This window comes from Chroicocephalus ridibundus, chromosome 19 (genome assembly GCF_963924245.1).
Source record: "Chroicocephalus ridibundus chromosome 19, bChrRid1.1, whole genome shotgun sequence".
NCBI classification, from domain to species: domain Eukaryota; kingdom Metazoa; phylum Chordata; class Aves; order Charadriiformes; family Laridae; genus Chroicocephalus; species Chroicocephalus ridibundus.
Window position 1 is genome coordinate 3,252,241 of NC_086302.1, and position 22,152 is coordinate 3,274,392.

The 22,152-nt window shown below is 53.7% G+C and overlaps 1 protein-coding gene across 1 annotated transcript; it reads left to right on the plus strand.

Moving 5' to 3' along the window:
- The first annotated feature begins 12,086 nt into the window (after positions 1–12,086).
- Positions 12,087–21,020, plus strand: ZC3H12A (zinc finger CCCH-type containing 12A). Its single transcript, XM_063356032.1, has 6 exons — positions 12,087–12,211; positions 12,351–12,881; positions 16,066–16,205; positions 16,984–17,218; positions 17,778–17,884; positions 17,989–21,020. The coding sequence occupies exons 2-6, from the start codon at positions 12,394–12,396 to the stop codon at positions 19,011–19,013; spliced, it is 1,995 nt and encodes a 664-aa protein (XP_063212102.1). The 5' UTR covers positions 12,087–12,211; positions 12,351–12,393; the 3' UTR covers positions 19,014–21,020.
- The last annotated feature ends 1,132 nt before the right edge of the window (positions 21,021–22,152 follow it).

Here is a 22,152-nt window from a genome sequence, read left to right on the forward strand (position 1 = left end):
ACAAATCATTCCTTTTGCAGAGTCCCGTTGTTTAATTTTGCCGAGTGCTGAGTCTCAACCTCCTGTTAATTGGTTTTGCCCGTCTTTGTGCATTCCGTTAAATGAGAAAATGCCACACATAAAATTTTAATTTTGAAAGCTGCCTTGTTTGTTTTATATTGAAATTACCCATGCCGCTCCGGCCTGCAGAAACAGACGCTTTCTCATTTCATTAAAAACTCTTTGTGATGATAAAAAGCAGCAGAAATGAGATAAAAAGTGGTGTTTCCTTAAAGGCACATGAAAGTGAGAGAGATAAATCCCACGTATTGCAGGGGATGAAATGCAGCGCGAGGCTGCAGCGCGGCGATACGGGGAGGAGGCTGCGCTGGCGGCCGCAGCGCTGCCACAGCTCCTCTCCCAGGAGGGCACGGGCTCTGCCGCCCACCCCTGCGCCGCTCCCGACCCCCTGCCAAGCACCCAGCAGGACACGTGCGTCACGGCCCTGTGTCTCCAGCCGTGTCGCCAGCCCTTGCTGTCCCCTTCCTGGCAAGCAGGAGGGCTGGCGAGGGGAGACCTGTCCCTTTGCCCAGGTGTGAGGGCGCTCGGTGAGCCCTGCCGAGGGCCAGCACCACGAAGCCATCGCCACGAAGCCATCGCCACAGCCTTGTTGGTCCCAAAGCTGCCCTGGTCTTTTACGGGCAAGGGGGAAATCGGTGCCCAAAGCGAGAAGGGTTGTTTGCTGCTCTGCAGGTGGATACGGGGCAGAGGGACCAGCACCCTTCCCTCCAGCCCTGGTCCCCCAGCACCCACAGGCTCCTTAACCAGCTGCTCAGGGAGGACCTTCAGCAGGACCAAAGCCCTCAGCAGTCCCAGCCCTGCCGCTCTCTAAGGGCTGCTGGCCATGGCAATGCTGCCCATTAATTAAACTTTCTGTCATCACCTGCTCTGCTGTCCCTTGCTCTGGAGCAGATGTTCTGATATAAGGAACTGGAGGAGCAGGGGCTGAGGCCACTGGAGGTTCCTGTGCACTGGGAGTTCTTCACTGATCTCTTGGACTTTTAGTGCTCCCATACTTATTCTGCCCAACAGGATCTGGAAAGCAATGCAAATGAAGAACAAACTTCCAGCTTCACAGTTGATTGCGTTGCTTCTTTTTTTTTCTTTTTTTCCTTTTTTTCCTCCATCCCTTAACATCAAAGTGAGTTTTCTTCTTCTGGAGTTTCAATATTCTTTAGCAGTTGCTGAATTGCTCTCCAGCTTTACTGATTTTTTTCCACCCACTGCCATTTTAAAGGTCATTTAATTATTATTACAAAGAATTACAGAAAGATAGAGAATTGTCTAAATGCCTTAAGCTGCAACAGGTTATTAGCACGGATTTATTTTTTTTTTTTTAATATTTTGTTTAATGGATTAGTGTTTGCGCTTTGTGCTCTGCATAGCTCAGTAGTCTGCCGCATCGGGTGATGCTCGGCGGGCGGCGGGGACACCGGGCAGCTCAGGGCCAGCGCCGGGCTCCGGCGGCAGCAGGACCGGAGAGAGCCCCCCGCCGTCCGCCCCGACCCCCCCCACGCCGTCCGCCCCGTCCCCCCGCCCGCCGCGGGAGCTGCCCGGGGCTGCAACACCGGGCTCGGGCCTCTAGGTGGGAGCCTGGCAGCGCGAATCCGGCGCTGGAGCCCTCCGGCTCCTCCGGAGCATCCCACCCGGAATCCCCCCCGAAGCCCCCGCTGCGGCGGCCGGTTCCCGGGAGCGGCGTCCGGGGAGGCGGGGGGGGGCTGTGGCTGGACATTGGGCTCCCACCGCCCGCCCGCTCCTTTGGCTCCCGGGCGGCATCCTTAGGGAGCGGGACTGGCCGGGCCGGGTTGGAGACATTGTCTCCGGAATCGTCGTCCCGCACCCTGCGCCCCCAGCCCGGGCTGCGGCCACCCCCTACCCAGCCCTGCGCTGGGGGCTCGGGGAGGGCTCCCGCAGGACCAGTTGCCCCCGGATCCGCATGGATCATTGGTTTGGGAGAAGCCCCAAGCACACGGCTGGGACCGCTGTCGAGGCATGATGCCTCCTTAGGCATTTGGCGGAGGAAGGTGGAATGTTCCAAGCGAGAAGTTCGAACAGACCACTGGGGCAATATTGTTAATATTTCTTAAGGAGCTGTTGCATGCACGGGTTTTTCCCGTCGTTTCAACAGCACGCTAATGAGCAGAGTCACTGCTAAAGCAAACCTAAATGTAAGCCGAAAGCCAGGCTGCTACTTTCATGAAAACATGTTTTCTACCAAAACGCAGTTATCGCTGGTAAACAGCCAACTTCCCACCCCTCGCAGAAACACTGTGCCGAGATCAGGAAGGAAGAGCGGGATGTGCTGCTGTCAAGTCTGCAAACAGGCAGGATAGCAAACCAGGACCTGGGAGAGGCACTCCGGATTTATCTTCCGCTCTAAGCAGTCGGAAGTTGCTGGTATTCACTGTACAGAGAATTCAAGTTTAAAAACCAAAGGAAATATTTCCATTTCTGCACGGAAGATCAGACAGACAAGCCCAGAAATGCAACACGCATTTATCAGCATGGCTGGAAGAGGGCATTAACCAGACCCTAGCCTCTCAATAACCTACTCTCTGTGTCATATCGTCCTTTTCATCCCAAGTGCTCATTCCACAAAGCTGGGGATAGTCAATCAGGAAGTTTGGATTAACTTGTAAAACCTAGTTCAGTCCTCTAGGTGGAAGGCTGAGAAAACAAACCCAGTTTTTAGAAAAGGGGTAGTTTGTCCCAAAGAGCAAAACTAAAAGCGCAATCACTTCTTTGCCCTCTTTACTTGATGTCAGATGTGAATCAGGCATGTGGGTTGGGAGGACGTTGTCGAAGGCTTGCGAGGGCTTAACTGAAATAGTCTGACAAACAGCCCTCAGATCCCACACGCTGTTCCTGAATATTGTGTCTCTTCTGCTCTGGCTGCTGTTTTGCAATAAATGCATCATTCCTTTTGTACGCTGTTGTGTAAAAGTGGAAAGACAGGCTGGGGCCTGGCCGCGCTCTGCCGCTGCGGAACATCAGCAGGAGGGCACGGAGCGGGGCCGGGGCTGGGCAGCGCAGGAGGTGGGGGGCCCCGAGCAGCGGCCGCAGCATCCCGCGCGTGGTGCCGTGCCGGGGGAGCTCCCCGCGCCCCGGATGCTACAGAAACCCGCAGGTCCCCGGGGCTGCGTCGGGCTTGGGCTGCTGCAGCTCGGCACCAGCGCGACACTCCTCGCGCTGGGGAAATCCCCAGCCAAAGGTAGCGAAAGCACGGTCTTGCCTCACGGAGACGGGCTGCTCTAACAGCAGCGTAAGTGGAGGGAGAGGCCAGCCCTGTTTGCACTTTTGCATTGTGTGCATTGCACAACTGCTGCGAGGTGTGTGAAACGTGGAGCTTTCCTCCCACACCGGGCACCTCGGCCCTTTGTCCGCGCTTGTGGCCGCACGCCAAACCTTGGGAAGGAGCTTTGCCACTGGTCCGTGGGCCAGTTAAAACCCTCTCTATGGTCAGCCTGAGCAGGTAGGAAAGAACCTGGCGGCCCCTGCCTGCCGGCTGCCACGCTGACACAGCCTGAGTCATATCGCATCGGCAAACGGAGCGGCTGCCACTGACATCATGGGAGGCGCGAGGGGAGAGCTCGGCAGTCTGTTTGTCTTTCTGCCCCCGTGACACACATCCGTCTCGTGGGAGGACTTCGAGGCAGCCAGGGCTGTCCCACATTGCGCAGGCAGGCAGGCAGCGGCACAGCCCCCATGGCAACGCGCGGCCCCCGTGTCTGGGGTCCGCGCTGACCCCACCGTCCTGGAGAAGGAGGAAATGAGAGTTTCCCGGCGGGCAATGTGTGCTCAGCTCGGTGCCTGTGGAGCCAGGACCTCCCACTCCGTGCAGCTTTAACAGGAGCACGGGGGTCACGATGAGCCCACTTAGCACAAGAGGTCCCAAAGCTGCTGTTGAGGAGTTAAACCCTTGGGTTTGTAGACTTCAGCAGGTCGTAAGGGAAGGACTGGAGATGTCCTTCCCCGACCTCCTGCGTGCCCAAAGCAGACGCTCCAGCCTGGGAACATCTGGAAGTTATTCCCAGAAGGACAGTTTTCTTCCCTGTAACTCTCCCGCTGCACAGCGGCACCACCAGTGTGTGGAGCAGTTTGGGACTGGGTGCTCTCGGCTGGGGGAGCTGAGGGCCGGGCTGGGGCGGCCGGCTGTCCCTCCGCTGCTCCCTCCTGCTGCGGGCACCGTGGGCGGCCAGGTGAGAGCACGTCCCCATGGCGCAGGGAGACGTTCCTGCTCTCAGGGCTGGAAACGCAACAGCAAGCCACAGGGCAGACAGCGCGGGGATGTGTGTCCCTTTGCTCGGGAAGCATTTGGCACTTCTGGTTTTTTGCTACGTGTCTCCATTCATCCCGGAGACGTGCCTACGATGACTAACAGCTCTGAGCCATGACACTGCACTGTCTCAGTGTCTCGCTGCGAAGCCAGCCTTGGTGACCCGGCTCGCTCCCGGCCCATGTGCTGAGCTGGGGCCCGATGTCACCACGTGCTCCCACGCTGGAGGCATGCGATGGACACGCTGCCATGAGGCTGCGAGTGGGCGCCGGGGCTCTGCCTCAGGACCTGCAGGGACCTCAGCCCTGGGCGGTTTGGAAGGTTTGTCCTCTGCCCCGACACGTGCAGGGCACAGGGAAAGAGCGAGGGGCATCCCCAGGCAGCTCTTCCGGGAGCTGTGCCGTCTCCCTCTGCCTGCCCAGCGCGGAGGCACGGTGAGCTCCACATCTCCTGCCCTGGGCCAGGTCTGCCCTGGGGGATCCGCTGCCCCTGGAGGGGAAGAGCAGGAGAGGTCCCGGCACTGCTGCCCGGCGCTCGAAGGTCCTGGACGTGCTCTGCTTTCAGCTCCTTAGAGCAAGAACTGCCTGCTTCCCAGATGGATGTGGCTTCTCAAGACGTGTTTGCTCAGCAACAGGCATAAATCCTCTGCTCTTCACATTGCTCTGGGTGGGATAAAATATCCTGTGACTGTCTATTTAAACGTCTTATGTTAATACCATGAAATGTTTGTTCAACTTACAATATTCTTTTAGCTCTGAAGTAGTAAGCGCTCCCAGGCATGTCAGAGTACAGCAAATCCGTGCCTACAGATGCTGCATCTGAACAAAACTCGGGCTGAGCAGGCAGGGATGTTTCTGGAGAAGGGGACAGCTGATATTTTCCGGCAGAGGGGGAGTGACTGGGAAGGGCTTAGCAAAACGGTAAATAGCTGCTGTCACAGGCACTTGCGTAACTGCTTGGTTTTCCCCATCATTTGTTGGTTGAGTCTGTTGCTTCTCTCTGCTTTTGACTCTGCTGGGCAAACTCAAGGTTACCCAGTAAGCCAGGAGCGCCGCTTCGGAAAGGAGAGGGTACTACCTAATTGCAAAAGCTCTGAGTACTTCTGTTAAACACTCTGCTGGGACGAGGTGATCACAGCAGGGAGGAATCATCCCGATATTCAGTCACTGATGCACCTGGGGCAGGGGCAGTGGGACTGATCCTCCCTGGCTGTGGAGCAGGGGTGTGGGGGAATCGCTTCCCCAGGCCCAGGCAAGCCTTTTCCTTGCTGCCAGGATGGTCCGCGACGGGGTTTCTTGGGATCTCTCCTGACAGCAGCTGTGGTTTGTTGGTGTGCAGGTTTACCTTTCACTGAAGGCTTCAGGAGATGCACGCTGGGCTGCACAGCCCTGGTCGGGGACAGATGGGGACAGGCTTACAGGAAGGACGGGGAGGGACTCTGGATCGGGGAGTGTAATGATAGGACGAGGGGTAATGGTTTCAAACTGAAGGAGGGGAGATTTAGATTGGGTATTAGGAAGAAATTCTTGGCTGTGAGGGGGGTGAGCCCCTGGCCCAGGTTGCCCAGAGAAGCTGTGGCTGCCCCATCCCTGGAGGGGTTCAAGGCCAGGTTGGACGGGGCTTGGAGCCACCTGGGCTGGTGGGAGGTGTCCCTGCCCAGGGCAGGGGGGGGCACTGGGTGGTCTTCAAGGACCCTTCCAACCCAAACCATTCTGTGATTCTATGACTCCCTTCACGGCTCCCTGGCAGGGTCCCTGCCCCGCCGTCCCCAGCTGGGCAGCCCAGACCCAGTGCTGCACCTGGGACAGCCCGGGCAGTGGTAAGGCTTCTGCTGTCTCTGTCGCTTCAACCCTCAACAATAACAGATTTACAGTCAAAAAGACCTTGAAAGGATGGCACTTTTCCTTGACGGAAGCACAAGAGAAAAAAAAACAGTGAGGGTGTGCCCGATCCATCTGTCACTGGGGAAATAAGCCCATCCTTCTAAACTTAATGCCATCATTCACTAAAACCAAAGGTAGAGATCAAGGCTGCTTACTCGGAGTAGTACCTAAGGCCGTGTCTAGCCAGACGCACGGGCAGCCGCAGTGACAGCCAACTAAATGACTCTGGCGCAGTCCCTCGGGAGCGTGTGCTCTCCTCCAGAGCAAGCCATCGCCTCCAAAACCGGGTACGCTGCAAGGAACCCTCGGGCTACGCAGGGACTAAGTTACTCTGCAGAGTGCTTACGAGGATCTCCTTAGAAGCCAGGAAATAAGTTCCACAGGAACATATTTCAGAGAAAAGACAGCCTATTTGTCTGCAGCTGCAAAGGAATCCCATACTTGTGGATGAAGACGGCGCTGAGAAGACAGCTAGCAATGTGACGAGTACTGTGGGCATATGGGCTCAGAACGCGAGTCAGTAAGTTCTGCAAATCCTTGTTTAGCTTCTCCTCTAGCCCTCCCTTGCTATGTTTTCCTTTTTCCTGAGAAGACTTGAGCTACTTTTCCTCCTCTTGCATCCCCGTGGCACGTAGCAGCAGGGCTGGGAGGCCGGGAGCTCTCTCCCGATGCGTGTGCACAGGAGCACGAGGGGAGTGACCTTCCCACCGCTGCCTCCGCTGGACGCGCTTCCCAACGTGTCGCCTGATGGGTTCTCACTCTGGCAACCAGCGATGCTGCTGCTATCAGTGACGTCTTTATTGAGGCAAGCAAGGGAAGCAGATGGTGTCTCAGTCAGCATCTCCATAAACGCGAGTGGTTGCGGCTATAAAAGCCAACTGCTCTGGAGGGATGTTGCTAAGCTTTCCTTCCAGCATTACTGCTCGGCTTTCCTCCTGAGGCACGGTGACCCTCTTCCAAAGAGAGGGCATAAATCATCACTTGTTTTTGCCTTTAATTCCTGGATGTGCTGAGTACTGCACAATAAATTATACTGCTCACTGTAAAAGAAAATTCAGATGCAGCTCTGCCAGGCTTTTGAAACCCTGTGTTGCAGGTGACGGGAGGATTCAGTTAATCATCCTGATATTGCCCACATCGCCCAGGGGCACGCTGGTAAATGCGGTGAGATGAGCCATTAGGTCACTCGGCAGATGAGCGGGGGATTTGGGAGCACACAGACCCCAAGGCAGCCAGCCCCGTCCCCTCCCAGGGAGGCCACAGCCCCGAGCTCAGGCTCTGAGCAGGTACAGGTGTACCTCACCGCTCGGGGCTTGTCTACACAGGACTCTTAAGAAAGTTAAATTGAAGTAACTAAATCCAAAGTGGATTAAAGAGCATTAAAATTCTGCACGAAACTCTCATTCAGAATTAAAGCGGCCTTAATTCAGTTTAATTTACTCCCAAATGCTACTAAATAAGGCCATTTAAATTGTCCTCAATTAGCATAAGTGGTCCCATATAGGCATTTAGACATGCGGTTTAATTAGCCCATTTTTAAAAGCGAGATCCTCCTTGAGCTTCCGCGGGTTGGAAAGCCCGGTCCGCGGCCACTCTGCTGACACGGCTGCTGATTGAGGCTGGTTAGCCAGAATTCGGTAGCGTTAGCATCAAGGAACTGGCACGAGACCAGCTTCTTCCCCGCCAGCAGATAATAAGATCCTTGAATGCCACCTATTTTGACTGCGTTAAATGTACGAGTGGGAGATGAAAGGCTTTGCCAGAGGACGAGCTCTTCCTTTAAAATTGGGGACAAGGGAGTGGTAATCCCTAGAAAAATCCCTAGAAAAATGTGATGTCAGGGTTTTACAAGACTTGCTCATGAGCAAGGACCCAGACTGGAGAAAAGCTTACGTTGAGTCAGCAGAGACCTGGAAGGAGACGGATGACTGGGAAGGACTGAGCCCATCCGCGAGATGGGGCTCCCACTATCACAGACTGTCACCTGTCACCCCCACTGTCACCACTGCCCCAGATGCTTTTGTTGGTTTTTTGCTTTCTAGAAGCCCCGATTCAGAAAGAAAACCCTTCAGCAGGAGGAGACACGCTGCTGGCTGCCCCTGACCCCCCTCCTGTCGCGGCTGGGCATGTGTTGGGGTCCAGCGTCTGGCCTCGCCTGCCCTCCCCCTCGCGCTCACAAGTTCCTCCTCAGGAAGGCCCCGTGCATGCGTGCGCTGCTGCCGAGGGGATTTCCACCGCTTTCCTGTGGGCGCAGCCATGTCGCAGCGGGGACGAGCACCACTCGGCAGCCCGGCAGTGCCAGCAGACAGCCTGGCCTGACGCAGAGAGGGGATGATGCGACTGCTGGCACGGCGCTGCCTCCTGCTCAGCCCCACCGCCCCCCAGCCCAGCCCCCCCAGCGATGCCCCGCCGGGCATCCCAGACCAAGGACTGGGACTGTGTCCCCTGGCATGCCATCCAACCCCATCCCGCTCCAGGGACCAGGACTGTGTTCCCCAGCATGCCATCCAACCCCATCCCGCTCCAGGGACCAGGACTGTGTTCCCCAGCATGCCATCCAACCCCATCCCGCTCCAGGGACCAGGACTGTGTTCCCCAGCATGCCATCCAACCCCATGCCTCTCCAGGGACCAGGACTGCGTCCCCCGGCATGCCATCCAACCCCATCCCGCTCCAGGGACCAGGACTGTGTTCCCCAGCATGCCATCCAACCCCATCCCGCTCCAGGGACCAGGACTGTGTCCCCCGGCATGCCATCCAACCCCATCCCATCCCAGGGACTGGGACTGTGTCCCCTGGCATGCCATCCAACCCCATCCCATCCCAGGGACTGGGACTGTGTCCCCTGGCATGCCATCCAACCCCAGCCCAGCTCGGCAGAAGGAAAAGTCCGAGGGCTGTGAGCTGGGGGCTGGACCTCTGGTGCACAGCACAAGATCTAAGCACTGCAAGATGTCTGTCCCAAAACAAAGTGGTGTTTGTTGGCACCTGGACGTGGAAGCAGAGCAGGCAAGCTCAGAAAGTCCTTCTGCAAAATGCCATTGAGGTGCTCAGTGCCCCTTCCGAAAGCCATGCAATGGTTATTGCCATGTTTCTGCTAGACCTGGTGCTAGTAAGGCTCCTCTGAACACTGGTCCCTTCCCTCCCCTCAGCCCGGTTCCCTGTTGTGCAGCTCCTCCGGCATTTCCCACTCCGGGACAACTCACCGCTCCACATTCCACGGCAGCGGGCTGCTGCGGCCATGGTTTTCTGCAGGGTGCTGGTCCCTGGGCAGTGGCTTTACCGAGGTCCTGGGGAACAGGACACCCTGGTGAGCAGAGAGGAGCAGAGCCCTCCGGGCGTCTGTGGAGGAAGCGGGATGGCAGCTGGGTCCGGGAAGGCACCGGGAAGATGGCACAGCACAGTGTGTGGTCCAGGGACAGCAGGGCAGAGGTGTGACTGTCCCTGAAGACACGCCAGGCTTTTTTTGCACAAGGAATTTAGCCGCAATACCTCCTCCTCGGTGCTGTGGAGCAGAGCAGGTCAATACACTTTCAAATCATCAATTAAGTGAGAGCTGGTTTCTTGCTTTGGACGAGAGAAGCCGTGCCGGCGGGCAGAGGCAGCAGCGTGGGACAGCTCTGCTCCTCCAGCCCCTCTCCCTGCGCAGGGGACCCTTCGTCTGCCTCCAGGGAGAAACATCTCCTGCCTCGTAGGGGTAGCGAAGGGCCTCGGTGCATCCCTGCTCCTGGCGGAGGCTTTGCTCTGGAAACCTTCATACCTTCAGAAGCTGCAGCCTCCCCAACAGCCCTCACCATGCCGAACAACTGAAGCACTCTCTCTTCAAAGCAGTTTGCAAATGTGAAAAAAAAAATAAATAAAAAATCAAAAGTAACCACTGGGAGCTGTGGGGTGTGGCCAGCATCTGACCCCTTTTGACTTTTAGGGTGGAGAAGCCAACAGCCCCTCTCTATCCCGGCTGCTCTCTTTTCCAAATCAGAGCCGGCTGCGTGCAGTTGCTGTCGCTGCTTTGCATAAATCAGAAGCTCCAGCTTTGTGGCTCTTACTTGGGGTATTTCCTATAAAAAGCACATCTGTGGCCATACTTTTCGGTGCAATAGACTTTAGCCTGGAAGCAAAAGCACACAAACAATGCTAAATTCATGCTGACTGGAGTAGATTCCAAGGGAAAGAAGAGTTGGGAAAGCACCTACTTAACTACTGACTAAGGATATTATCTCTGATCTGAATCTAGCCTGTGTGTGTGTATTACTGTTGAGTACACAGTGCGGTTTCAGACATGGCCAGAGACAAGAAAAAATGATTGTTTCAGGGTAACCACAAGGAAGACGAATGCAAATGTATTCCTGTAACTGGGAGAGTTCCCTCTCTCTTAAGTTGGGCTCTGGCACATGGCCTCAGGGAAGCAAATTTGCAACTACCTTCATTAAATTGTTTAGGAATGATTAATCAGAAGTCAGAGATGTAAAATTTTTGCACGTTGTGAAATGTTAGTTGAGTTGCTGCAGTTGCGTACAGTCTGTGAGGGTGGCTTTAGCCAATAGTCAGGGGACAGGCACCGGTGTTTGACAGATGCTTCCTGCCAGCTCTTATCTCCTCCAAAAGCCGGGGTGATAAGCCTCCGCCGGCTGAATCACAGCCACCTGCATCACGCTGGGACCAAAGTGGTGCAAGAGACGTGTGTCAGCAGCTCCAGGCTCCTGCGCGGTGCATGCCCGGCGTGCAGCCGGTGTGGGCACCCTCCAGCTGGTTACCGCCAGCACAGAATGGGCCACCACGGCAGGAGACACTGCACCCCTGACCACGCGCTGCCGTGCCCACCCTTCAGGTGACTTCAGTGTCACCGTGTGCCGCGTCCAAGCACCGGCTGCTGGAAGCACAGCTCACACAGAACATAAAAAAATACGGAGCGCCGAAGCTTGTGGCTGTGCATTCACACCTTCCTTCTGCCAGAAGCCACCTACAGCCTAGGCCTGGATTGAACGGCAGCGGTGCGTTCTCAGTGACGACACAGTGGCCGCAGGATTGTCCCCGCGCCTGGCAGAGCCCACCGTCCCCTGCCCACTGTCCCGTTTCAGCTGGCGGGGCTCCAGCTGGGCGCTGCCTGCGCCGGGGCCGCAGCCGTGGCTCCCCGACCGCTCTTAGGCAAAGCCCGGTCCCTGACACGGTGAGGGGACGCAGGTCGGTACCACCTTCACCTGCACGGGTCAGGAGACGTCCCCTCCCTCAAGGAGCACCGAGCACCCGCTTCGGAGCTCTGGGACCCCGTCGGATTTGACACCCACCTCTGACGGAGGGGGAAGTGAAGAAAGGGCCAGGGCTGGAGTTTTAATGTTTTTAACCTCAGAGTAACAGCAGCCAAGGACAAGCTGGAAAACCCCCTGAGGAACCAGCTGCTCTTCCGCATCGGCCGCTTTGATCCGGGCTTTGCCTGCCTTTGCTAACCGGGGGTTCGGGCGTCCCGGCCGGGCTGGGGAGCCGCTCACCAGCCGGGGGGAGCAGGGGCTGTCCCGGGGGGGCCGGGAGCGGGGTGCGTGTGTGTGTGGGGGGGAGCATTTCCCTAACGAGCAGCTTGTCGGGGCAAATCTGCCCGCGTTGCAACACGATTTGCATAAACCCCAGGTGTTTGCAGCAGGGACCTGCCTCTACATCTGCCGGGGTTATTCCGCATCGGCGGGGCTGGACGGGGACCAAAGGGAACCCGGGGGGGGGGGGCAGAAGGGGTCCCGGTCCCCCTCGACTCCGCGGGCACAGCGGGGCAGGCCGGCGGCAGGGCCCCAGGCGAAGCCGCACGCTGGGGCCGGGCCGGGCCGGGCCGCGTCGCCTCCCCGCCCCGGGGCCGCGGCCGGGCGGGGCGCGGGGCGGACCGGGAAGCGGCGGCCGCTCCGCCCCCGCCCGCTCTGCCCTTCCGCCTTGGCGCGGCGCTGCCCGAGCACCGGTATAAAGCGGCGGCCGCCGCCCGGCCCGCTCCGGCCCTATGGAGACGCAGCGGCGGCCTGTCGGCGGCAGGCCGGTAAGAAGGGGGGCGGGCGGGTGGACGGCTCCGGGGCGGGGGGCCCGGCCCGACACGCGGCGGCCGGGCCCCGCGGAGGCCGGGCCGGGAGCGCGGAGGGGGGCCGGGGCCCGCTCTAACGCCCGTTCTTGGCCCTCAGGTCCGGGGCGTGAGCGGAGGCCGGGAGTCCCCCGCGGGGAGCCATGAGCGCGGGCAGCCTCTCCGCCTTGCCGGGCTGGCCTGAGGCGCTGCCGGCCGCCAGCCCGCCGGCGTCCCGGCTCGGAGAGAGGATGAGCGGCAGAGAGCCGAGCGAGAGCCGCGGCCCCGGCGGCCTGCCCGGCGCCGAGCCGCCCGAGGAGGCGGGGAGCCCCGGGCGGGAGCCCTGCGACCCCGCCGAGATGCAGCTGAAGGTGGACTTCTTCCGCAAGCTGGGCTACTCCTCCGGGGAGATCCACGTCGTGCTGCAGAAGCTGGGCCTCAACGCCGACACCAACACGGTGCTGGGGGAGCTGGTGAAGCACGGCCCGGCCGAGCGGGAGGGCGGCGAGGCCCCCCCGGAGACCAAGGAGGCCCCGCTGGTCCCCCGGGGGGGTGCCGCCAACAAGAGCCCCGCGCCCCCGCCGGCCCCGGAGGAGACGGAGAGCGAGAACCTGAAGCCCATCGTTATCGATGGCAGCAATGTGGCCATGAGGTGCGTTGGGGGGTTCTGGGGGGGCGCGGCGGGCCGGCGGTGGCCCGGTGAGGTGGTCACCTCTATCGATGGGGTGTGCCGAGCGCTGAGAGCTCAGGGCCTGAAAAACTCGGGGGGTTTCTCACTGCAAACAGCCACGGCTGCGTGCCCTGGTAGCGGCTGGTAATATTTTCCAAGGCACTTCAGCAGTTTGCACGGCTCTCGGGAGGATGAGCATCGCGTTTGCAGATGCAGTCTGCCCGGGTGGCCTCTGCTAGCCCAGAGCCAGTGGTCACAGGGCTCTGACAGGAGCAGGCGTGCTTCCTGGAAACAGAGACACTTCCTTCTATTTTCTAGCTGATGAGGAGGATAACTGAAGGTACATTGTCCTCTTACCTAATGGCTTTATGTAAGTTTCTGTAGCAGGAAGTTGCTCAATAAATAATTACAGATTTAATTAGAGAAGGCTTTGTAATATGGACCTGTCTCCTGCATTGGAGACTAGCCTTCAAACTGTGACTCCTGTATTTTGGTTGAATTTCCGCGCAGTGTAGAGAACGGATGAGGTGTCGAAGGGGCACTCCAGCCTGTCGTGTCACCAGGGTCAGGCTGTGGCGCACCCCCAGCATCTCGGGTGTCCTGGTGGCATGGATCTCGTCGGGCGCTGCGGCCAGAGGCAGCCTGCGCGGGAGTGCAGGAGCCCTAATATCCACGGAGCACCCGGAGTCTCTGGGTTGGATATTTATTGTCCTGATGTCCCTATTTCCACCTTGGCTTTTCTCCCCTATGCTGGCAAGTGTTGCCTGCCCCCAGTGCTGCACTCCCTACATGGGGGGGGGACACCACACCTGGGCCCTGTTAATGCACCAGGGTTATGAATTGGGCTCTGTCGTTGCAGTTCAAAAGCAAGCCTCCTTCACTGTGTTTTAGCTTGATAGGTCTTGTAGTGTATGTTTGTGTACATGGACTTTTTTTTTTTACAAAAAATAAGCCTGAGTGCACACAGAGCCTGCTGTGTGTGTTACCGTAGATTTTTGCCTAAGGTGAAAGTGCTGTGTGGAGATTTGTTTGCAGGTGTGGTTTTCTTCAAGCTGTGGCTGACAATTCTGAGAAGAGGACTGAGAAAAGATGGGGTACGGTCTGCTGTGTGACTGACAAACAGAGCTGCCGAGTCCCGAGGCAAATACGGAATTCTGGTGGCAATAGAGCAGGGTTGGCAAGTAAGATTTGACCTGGGTGTCTGCAGGAGAGCACAGTCCTGTTCCCGTGGCTCTCCAGTGCCTGGGCAGTCACTGGAGGAAAATGGCCCATTGTGAGACCTGGGCTGATAAGTGTGGCTCTTGTGGTGAAGTTTACCTTAGATAAGTGCTCGGGCTGAAACAACAGACTTGGTTGTGTTTTTTGAATGAGGAGGCTCTTGCCTGAGAAAGTTATCCCAAAAAGCCCAGGAGAGATCATAGCAAATGTGACTCAGGGCAGGCCAGGCGGTAATAACGCTGCCGATAGGACAGAGTTTGACATGAGAAAAGCAGTCTGGCTTTTTTTAAGCAATTTGCTAGAAGGGGAATTCCATTCTGAAACTTCCTGTATTGATGGTGTGATGTTCCCTGCTGATTCATTTGCAGTGTGTACAGCGGCCTCCCTGCACAGCTCTTGACAAACACATGCAAATCATAGTGGAAATTAGCTTTTACTTCCTTCTAAGGGAATTTTTTCTTGGCTGCTGCCAAATCAGATCGGCCCAATTTGCTACCTTCTGCAGACCTGAGATTGGTAGAGGGACTCAAAAAAAAAAAAATCCTCTCTTTTTCTCATTTATCTCTAAAAGACTATAGTGACCTGTGTCTGGCTATCTATAGCAAAACCGGTCTGGCATCGGAGAAAATTTTTAGAGCACTTTTCTCTTTAATGTTAATGTCAGTCTTTCTGTAATTTAGGATTTTTAATGAATATGTGTTAGGTGTCTCTCTAGGTGTTAGCTTTGGTGTTAAATGTATGGTTCTTATAGAATAATTATTTTGGTCCAACTCTTCCATTTATTAATAGCTTCAGAGGCAGGTGAGGACAAGAGAAATAAGGTTTATTCCTGGTGGTGCAGCTGTACTCCAGTCGTAGCGCTCCGTAGCAGTGCCTCTGCTGGGATGCCAGCTCCCTACAGAGGCGTTTGTTGGTGTTCCCAGTGGTGGGGGGAGTTGGAATGCTGTTCGTTCCCAGTGGTGGGAGGAGTCGGAATGCCGTTCAAGTCTAGATGGGAAGAGTAAGACTTTGGGGCAGGGGTAGTGCACAGGTGGGGAGAATCTTGCTGCATTATGAGACCAGTTATCTCCAGTACAGTACATCTTACCGGAGTGTCATCCTGAAATATAGGCTATTAGATCCCTGGAATGACAAATCGGGCTGCAATACAGAAACATTGAAAGCTTGCCAGAACCATTATCAACAGAAGAGACGATTACACTGTAAATACTGGCAATTGTAAAACAGGAGTGGTAGTTTCCTCTTAGAAGTTCTGGAAACTTATTGATATGACCTAATGAATAACTGAGCAGCAGCATTTTGCATTGGTATGTTGCTTCTGATGCTGTTGTCAGATGTTGCTTTTGAACTGACAAGTGCTGTTAAGACATTCGTCACTGATCCTGTTAACAGGAGATGATGTTATTTTGTGCAAATAGTGCATTTGTAACTGACTTTTGGGGCCATAACGTAATTAAGAAGTGTCTTTCTGCAGTGCTGATGTCCTTGAGGGCATAAAATGTCTTGTTTTCCTTAACTTCACAAGGAAAACACCTAGTGAGGGTGCAGTTTACACGGGCAGAGGCTAGCCACTGGTGCTAGCTGGCAGAAGAGGACAAAGGGTGTTCAAGATCACGTTGTACTCAGAGCTAAAAATAAAAATCTGGAGTCCAGAGTTGAAGTAAAGGCTGAGTTACAGAAGAGCTGCAACAGTTATGGCTGCCTTCTCCCTCCCCCTGTGGATTTGGGTATTTATTGGTATACCGAGGTGCTAAAAGCAACAGTAATTCTGTAAATATCTTAGCGTGGCTATTTACACGAGATGAGCTATGAGTACTGATTTTGCTACTGTAGACCCTTCTTCACTAAAGGTTGTCTGAATTCCTGGATCCACTTGCGTAGGGTATTGCCTGACTAGCCTGTACATAACCTGAATATTGAAATCCTTAATTTTTCTTCTTTGATGCAGCCATGGAAATAAGGAAGTGTTCTCCTGCCGAGGTATCCTTCTGGCTGTCCAGTGGTTTTGGGACAGGGGACACAAGGATATTACGGTCTTTGTGCCATCTTGGAGAAAGGAGCAGCCACGACCAGATGTACTCATAACAGGTGCGGAAATATGAAAACCAAAAGTAGCTTTTTAGGCTTAACGCTTTGTCACTTAATGAGCTTGCAAAGTTGTGGCTAGTTAGTGATTAACTTATGAATGGAAGATCTGAGTCGCAGGAGATCCAGTAAGCTGAGCTGACCAGTGAGAATTAGTCATTAACTTGTCCCCTAAGCAAGTTCTTGCCTGGATCAGCTGGAATAATTCAAAGAACAAAGAATGTAATACTACTCTGCTTTCTAACTTCTTGTCTTTTATTACTTGCATTCTTTTTCCTCTTTCAGGGACACATTTTCATGCTATGTATTTGACTGTAGCCTGTTTGATGCTGTAAACTGTATAGAATTTCTGTATGCTAAAAGTTAAAGCTCGATGGGAGTTTAGTCATAATTTCTTAAATTGAGGGAGTTTGCTCTGAACTTGCAAATAGCTGAGATTTCTGAGTAACGCTGCTGAGAAGTCTATGCATGTGGTATGGCACTACAAAAGAGACTGGCCTGCCAGTCTGAAACGCGAATGGCACATGCGAAGGATTATGTGGCTGGGACTTGCTGTATTACGGCAGCCTCTGAGTGTTCTCGGGTGCCATGCAGGCACCAGGGCTAGGAATCCACCTCTGACAGCCTGATGAATGGTATACGAAAAGAGATGAGAATATAGGCTGGGCTGTGGAGAGATGAAATGACTGTACATGAATTTTGTTGTTTATTTATAATGTTACTTGACCTGTGCAAAGGCCTTTGGGCTGTGTAAGTATGTTCACGGTTGTGTTTGTTCTAGACCAGTACATTCTCCGTGACCTTGAAAAGAAGAAAATTCTGGTCTTCACTCCTTCCAGGCGGGTTGGAGGCAAGCGTGTTGTCTGTTATGATGATAGATTCATTGTGAAACTGGCACATGAGTCGGATGGCATTGTGGTTTCTAATGATACTTATCGGGACCTGCAGAACGAGCGTCCTGAGTGGAAGAAGTTCATTGAGGAGCGTCTACTGATGTACTCCTTTGTTAACGACAAGTATGTTCCCATTCTTTCTTTGCTTTTTAAAAAGATCTGCGTGAGCATGCTGTCTTGTTTTATTGAAGCAATGGCGAGTGATGCATGAAAAGAGCAAAATGTTGGGACAGACTGGGGAAAAAGAAAATCCTGTAGAGATATTTTTTTGATAGAAGGAAACGTGGTGGGAAGAACCGCCCAACTGCAGTGATGTACAAAGGCATAAGGAATTGGAGTCATCTTAATAGCTGTTCATGGTTTGGAGCTAGGAGTTCTGCTGTAGTGGAGTTCCTAGGAGAGCTCCGGGACTTGATTTCCTCACAGGGCGATCATTAGCAGGCCCAGCAGCAAATGCTAGTTCTGGTCAGCAACCGAGCACAAAACCTCTTCTGGGCCTAAAGTGAAGCGCTCCGTGCCAGTCTTTGCTAGGTGATGGGAGAGTTGTCACTGCAGGGAAATGGGAGAGCTTTTTAGGGCTCAGATAGCTTTTAACCTTCAGTGAAATGGGAAACTTCTAGATGAAATGAAAGCCTGACCCAAGAAAGTGAACTGCTGCTGATTGAGATACATTTTTCTTTAGGTTTATGCCTCCAGATGATCCCTTAGGGCGACATGGCCCCAGCCTGGATAACTTTCTCAGAAAGAAACCTGTTGTGCCAGAACACAAGAAACAACAGTGCCCTTATGGTAAGACCTGCCTTCTAAATGTGAAGACTGAGGTGTCTGTGAAGCGTAATTCATGCGTTTCGTCAAATTCAGCTGCTCATTCCATGCTCTGCCTTTCCTTGCAGGGAAGAAATGCACTTATGGAATTAAGTGTAAATTCTACCACCCTGAAAGGATCAATCAGCCCCAGCGCTCATTAGCTGACGAACTCCGAGCCAATGCAAGGTTGTCTCCTACCAGAAGTACCAGTGCCAAGGAGGAGAAAAAAGGCAAAAGAGGTTCCCAGGCAGAGTTCTTGTGCTCTGTGCCCACAGAGAGTGATAAAAGCTCTTTGCAGAAGGTCTCTGCAGAAAGGAAAAGCTTGACCCACAAAGCAAAGCCTGGCGACGTTCCGCTTCAGGTCAAAGGCGGTGTGTCTGGCAGTGTGCCCCCTAACAGTGGGAACCACAGGGCCTCTGACAGGTACCAGCAGCCTCACATGGACTCTCTGTCTTATATATCTCAGGAGCATCTCGACTCAGGCATTGGGTCTCTGGAGAACCAACTGTCTGACATGTGGCCTTACAGATGTACCAGTCACTGTGATCATTCCCATGCCGATCAGGTGGCAGTCTGCACCTGCGGTAGGCAGAGACCTGTCTACCCACATTCTCCCAGCTTAGAGCAAAATGGTCTGGTCTCTTACAAGCACGGTTCCCATAAGTCTTCTTCCTCTGGTGCTAGCTTCTTGCAGTATAGCCCTGAGATATCTCACTCAGGACCTCCTCACTCTTTCTCAGGCTATGGAGTACCTGTACACCCAGCTAATGCTGGCCAGTACAGTCTGCCCAATGACTATAACACCCCTCCACCCCATTCTCGCGAGTACTGGTCTGAACCATACCAGATGCCGTCTCCTCAAGTGAGATCTCCGAGCGTGCGAGATCCTCGTTCGGTACAGAGAGCCCCAGGGCCGGCATATGGGGACTCCTGCCAGTGGGCTGTCTCTGACCAGTTTGCAGAGGAGCGGGCCAATGTGCACGTCAAGCTGTGTGGCATATTCCATCCCCATTTAGTTGATGCTGTGATGAGCCGTTTCCCTCAGCTGCTGGATCCCCAAAGGCTTGCTGCAGAGATACTAACGTACAAGTCTCAGAACCCGGGTATATGAGGCAGATGCCGAGGGCAGCCAGGCATGTGAAGAGCTGGAGGGACAGTGTTTGCACTCTGTAGCTGCTGTAGATGCCTTCTGAGCACTCCTCCTTATTCCTTGGAAGTACCAGGCTCCGACTGGGGGCTGGATACCAGATGTGGTATGCTCACAGCAAATTCTGGTCTAGACAGGAGCGTGCTCCTCTTGGAGAGGTGAGAGCACCCTAGGGTCCCGTCTTCCCCCGGGGCTGTTGAAGAAGCTTTGGGTGATGCACAGGAGCCGAGGCTGCAGCTTCAGAGCAGGGTTTTTCCTTTGGGATGTGTGGCGAGTCAGGCACATCCTAAATTCCTGCAGTTTGGAACCAAAAGTGACCTGACTCCTCCCATTAGCTGCAGCTTTGAGGTGGCTGAGTGTATTACTAGGCATGGGGGAGGAGGGAGGACTCAGGGGGGCTTGTAAAGATAAGGGGGCACTGCCTTTGCAGTGTGTGAGGCTTATTTGTGAAGACTGGAATGCATTGTCGAGCCTGTTCTTAGCTCTTAACTAAGCCTCTTTACTAAATCCTACTATGCAGATCTGTGGAAAACGTTGGGTTATAAATCTAGTATGAAGCTAGGTTTAGCTGACTTTAATTTGGTTCGATTGGTGCACCACTTTAACGATGCTTTCCACACCCCTCCTGCTTGCCTTACCTTCCCGAGGTGAGGTGACTCTCCAGCGGGTACCACAAGTGCTTCGCAAGCAGCGCGGCTCCCAGAAAGAAGAGGAGCCAGGAGTGCAATCCTTCCGTGGGGTGAGAGGCCTGACGCTGCCCCACAGCTACATGCCAGTCGTGTGTCTGACATTTGCTGAAAAACGCAGTTGTCGGGACGCGTGGGTGACCACGCTGTTGATGCTGCTCTACAACATTGACCTTGGCCGGTAACCCGGCTTGGGCTATCTCTGTGCAACGCCGGCAGGGAGGATTTATGATGTCGTGCCTTGAGTCTTCAGGCAGCAATAGTTCTGAGCGTTTGGTCAAACAGCCGTAGTCCCGTCTGGACTGCTGCCAGTCCGGGTCCTGAGGATTCCTTCGTATTTTTCTCTGTAAAGCCCTTGCTTCATCTTCTTTCTTACTAATGTTTTCCTGTCCCCTTCAGATCTGTCAAACTATAGCAGCATCCAAAAACATAGAATAAGTCTTATTTGGTAAGGCTGTTCCCCTTTCGTTCCCTCTTACTCTGCAAGACGTTTTTTACTGTAGATACTGTAACAGATTTTAAATATGCAAAACCAATTGCTGTAGTAATTGGTTCTGGTCCTGGAATTTCATTGTGCTTAGAATGCAAAGATGTTTCTTGCACTTGCAGGCCAGAAGCAGTTGATTTGTTGATACACATTGTATCTGGGTTTTTTGTTATGGGTTTGTCTTTGTTTTTTTTAAATACATCCATCTTGTGGTTAAACCAAGGTCCTTGAGTGGTGAATTGTGAAGGGGAGAGAGAGGAGTCCAGCTGTTTCCGAGAACGGTTTTGTCTCTCGCCGTTCTCCCCTCTGACTGTCCGAGGCCTGACCTACCCAGACTGGCACCATGTGCCATAAAAACCACAGGGACGCAGAAACCTGTATACCTGGTTAATTATGATACATTACAGATTAGTAATGTTTCATGTTAGTAAGCAAAATGCTTCTTAATTTTAAGTAACCTGATACTTTGCATATTTGTAAATTACAGGAAAAAATGGTTTTTAATGTTATTGTCCAGCAGCTTGCTGCTTGATGCTGGTTTTAATTAGTACTATTCTCGACTCAGCCATTGTGTTACTTGGCGCGGTGGTTTTTGTTTTTCTGGTGGAATGCTGATGTATGCTTCTTCTCTTGCAATCAGAAGACTAACATTTTATACTCACAAGCTGACATTTTACTGAACTTTCGTGTATCGTTATGCAGTATATAGTTTATGTACTGAATGGAGGCAGCCGTGTGAAAGCCATGGCGAAGTAAGAACTTGTGTTATATAAATAAAAACTGCTGAGTTGAATTACTTGGGCTCTGGTGGCTTTTTGGAAGACCATTCAATGTTTTGGCTGGCTTGCCAGGAAAGTCAGAGGAATGGTCCTTCTTCCCTGGGGTTCCTCTCCGATCCGAGCTCTCCGTACGCAGTCCAACGGCAGCAGCAGTCTGATGCCTGAGCATTGACAGGTTTGTCAATTGATGCAGTGTGACGGGTCAAAAAAAAAAAATAGCTGTAGTGGATAACAGCACATCCAGTGTTTGGTGTGTGTTTGGCGTTAGTGGCGTGCCCGCCGCACAGGGGAGGCCCTGGCAGTCGAGGCGCCGTGAGGCAGCGGGGCGCTGGCATGTGGCTCCAGCCGCAGAGCTGTGCGGTGTTTCAGGTGCTAATGAATAGCGCACTCCAAAATTATTTTGGAAGAAACAGCGTGGGCTGTGCGTCAGTTTTAATGGGCAGTTCCACAGTCCAGGCTGGACATAAATACGTATTTTTATCCAGTTACATAGCACAGCTGTGTCAGATGTTGAGCATGACAGTGTGATAATATGCTGGCTGTAACGCTTCAAGACTTCGCTCTCAAGCTTTGTTATGAACTGGGAAGGAAATGCAGTAGCAATTTTGGTGCTCGCATTCCTCTATGAGAATCATCCCCTCCTACCCGCTATACTGCCGTACAGCGTTTTCTTATCTGACTTGTTAAATAACTTTATGGGCTTTATACATATTTGTGCTCTTAATTTAATACAGGGCAATGACTACTTCTAGTTAATCAAAAACAAGGAAAGCGGGTGCTCCTGGAGATAGTGCCTGGAGATAGAACAAATCTGAAATCGGAACGTCACAGTGTGAAAGGTCATTTCTTGGCCGTGGGAGAGGAACCCTCCCGAGTGGCGGAAGGGACACTAAGCTCATGCGGCTCCGCACGTGTGTGATGGCGGGGTCTTGGGGAGGGGATTAAGTGATGTGCCATGGATTGGGTCAGACCTTTTAACCAGGTGAAGACTTTTCTGCTGTTTGTAGTGGGGTCTGTAATTGAAAAATGCTGCAGGATTTTAAGGCTGGTCCTCCAGTAAAATACATTAATAGATAATTTTAGTTTTGCAGGATGTGTAGATGTGGAGGGAATGCTTGTTTTTATTTCTGTTGAAGCTGGACCGATACGAC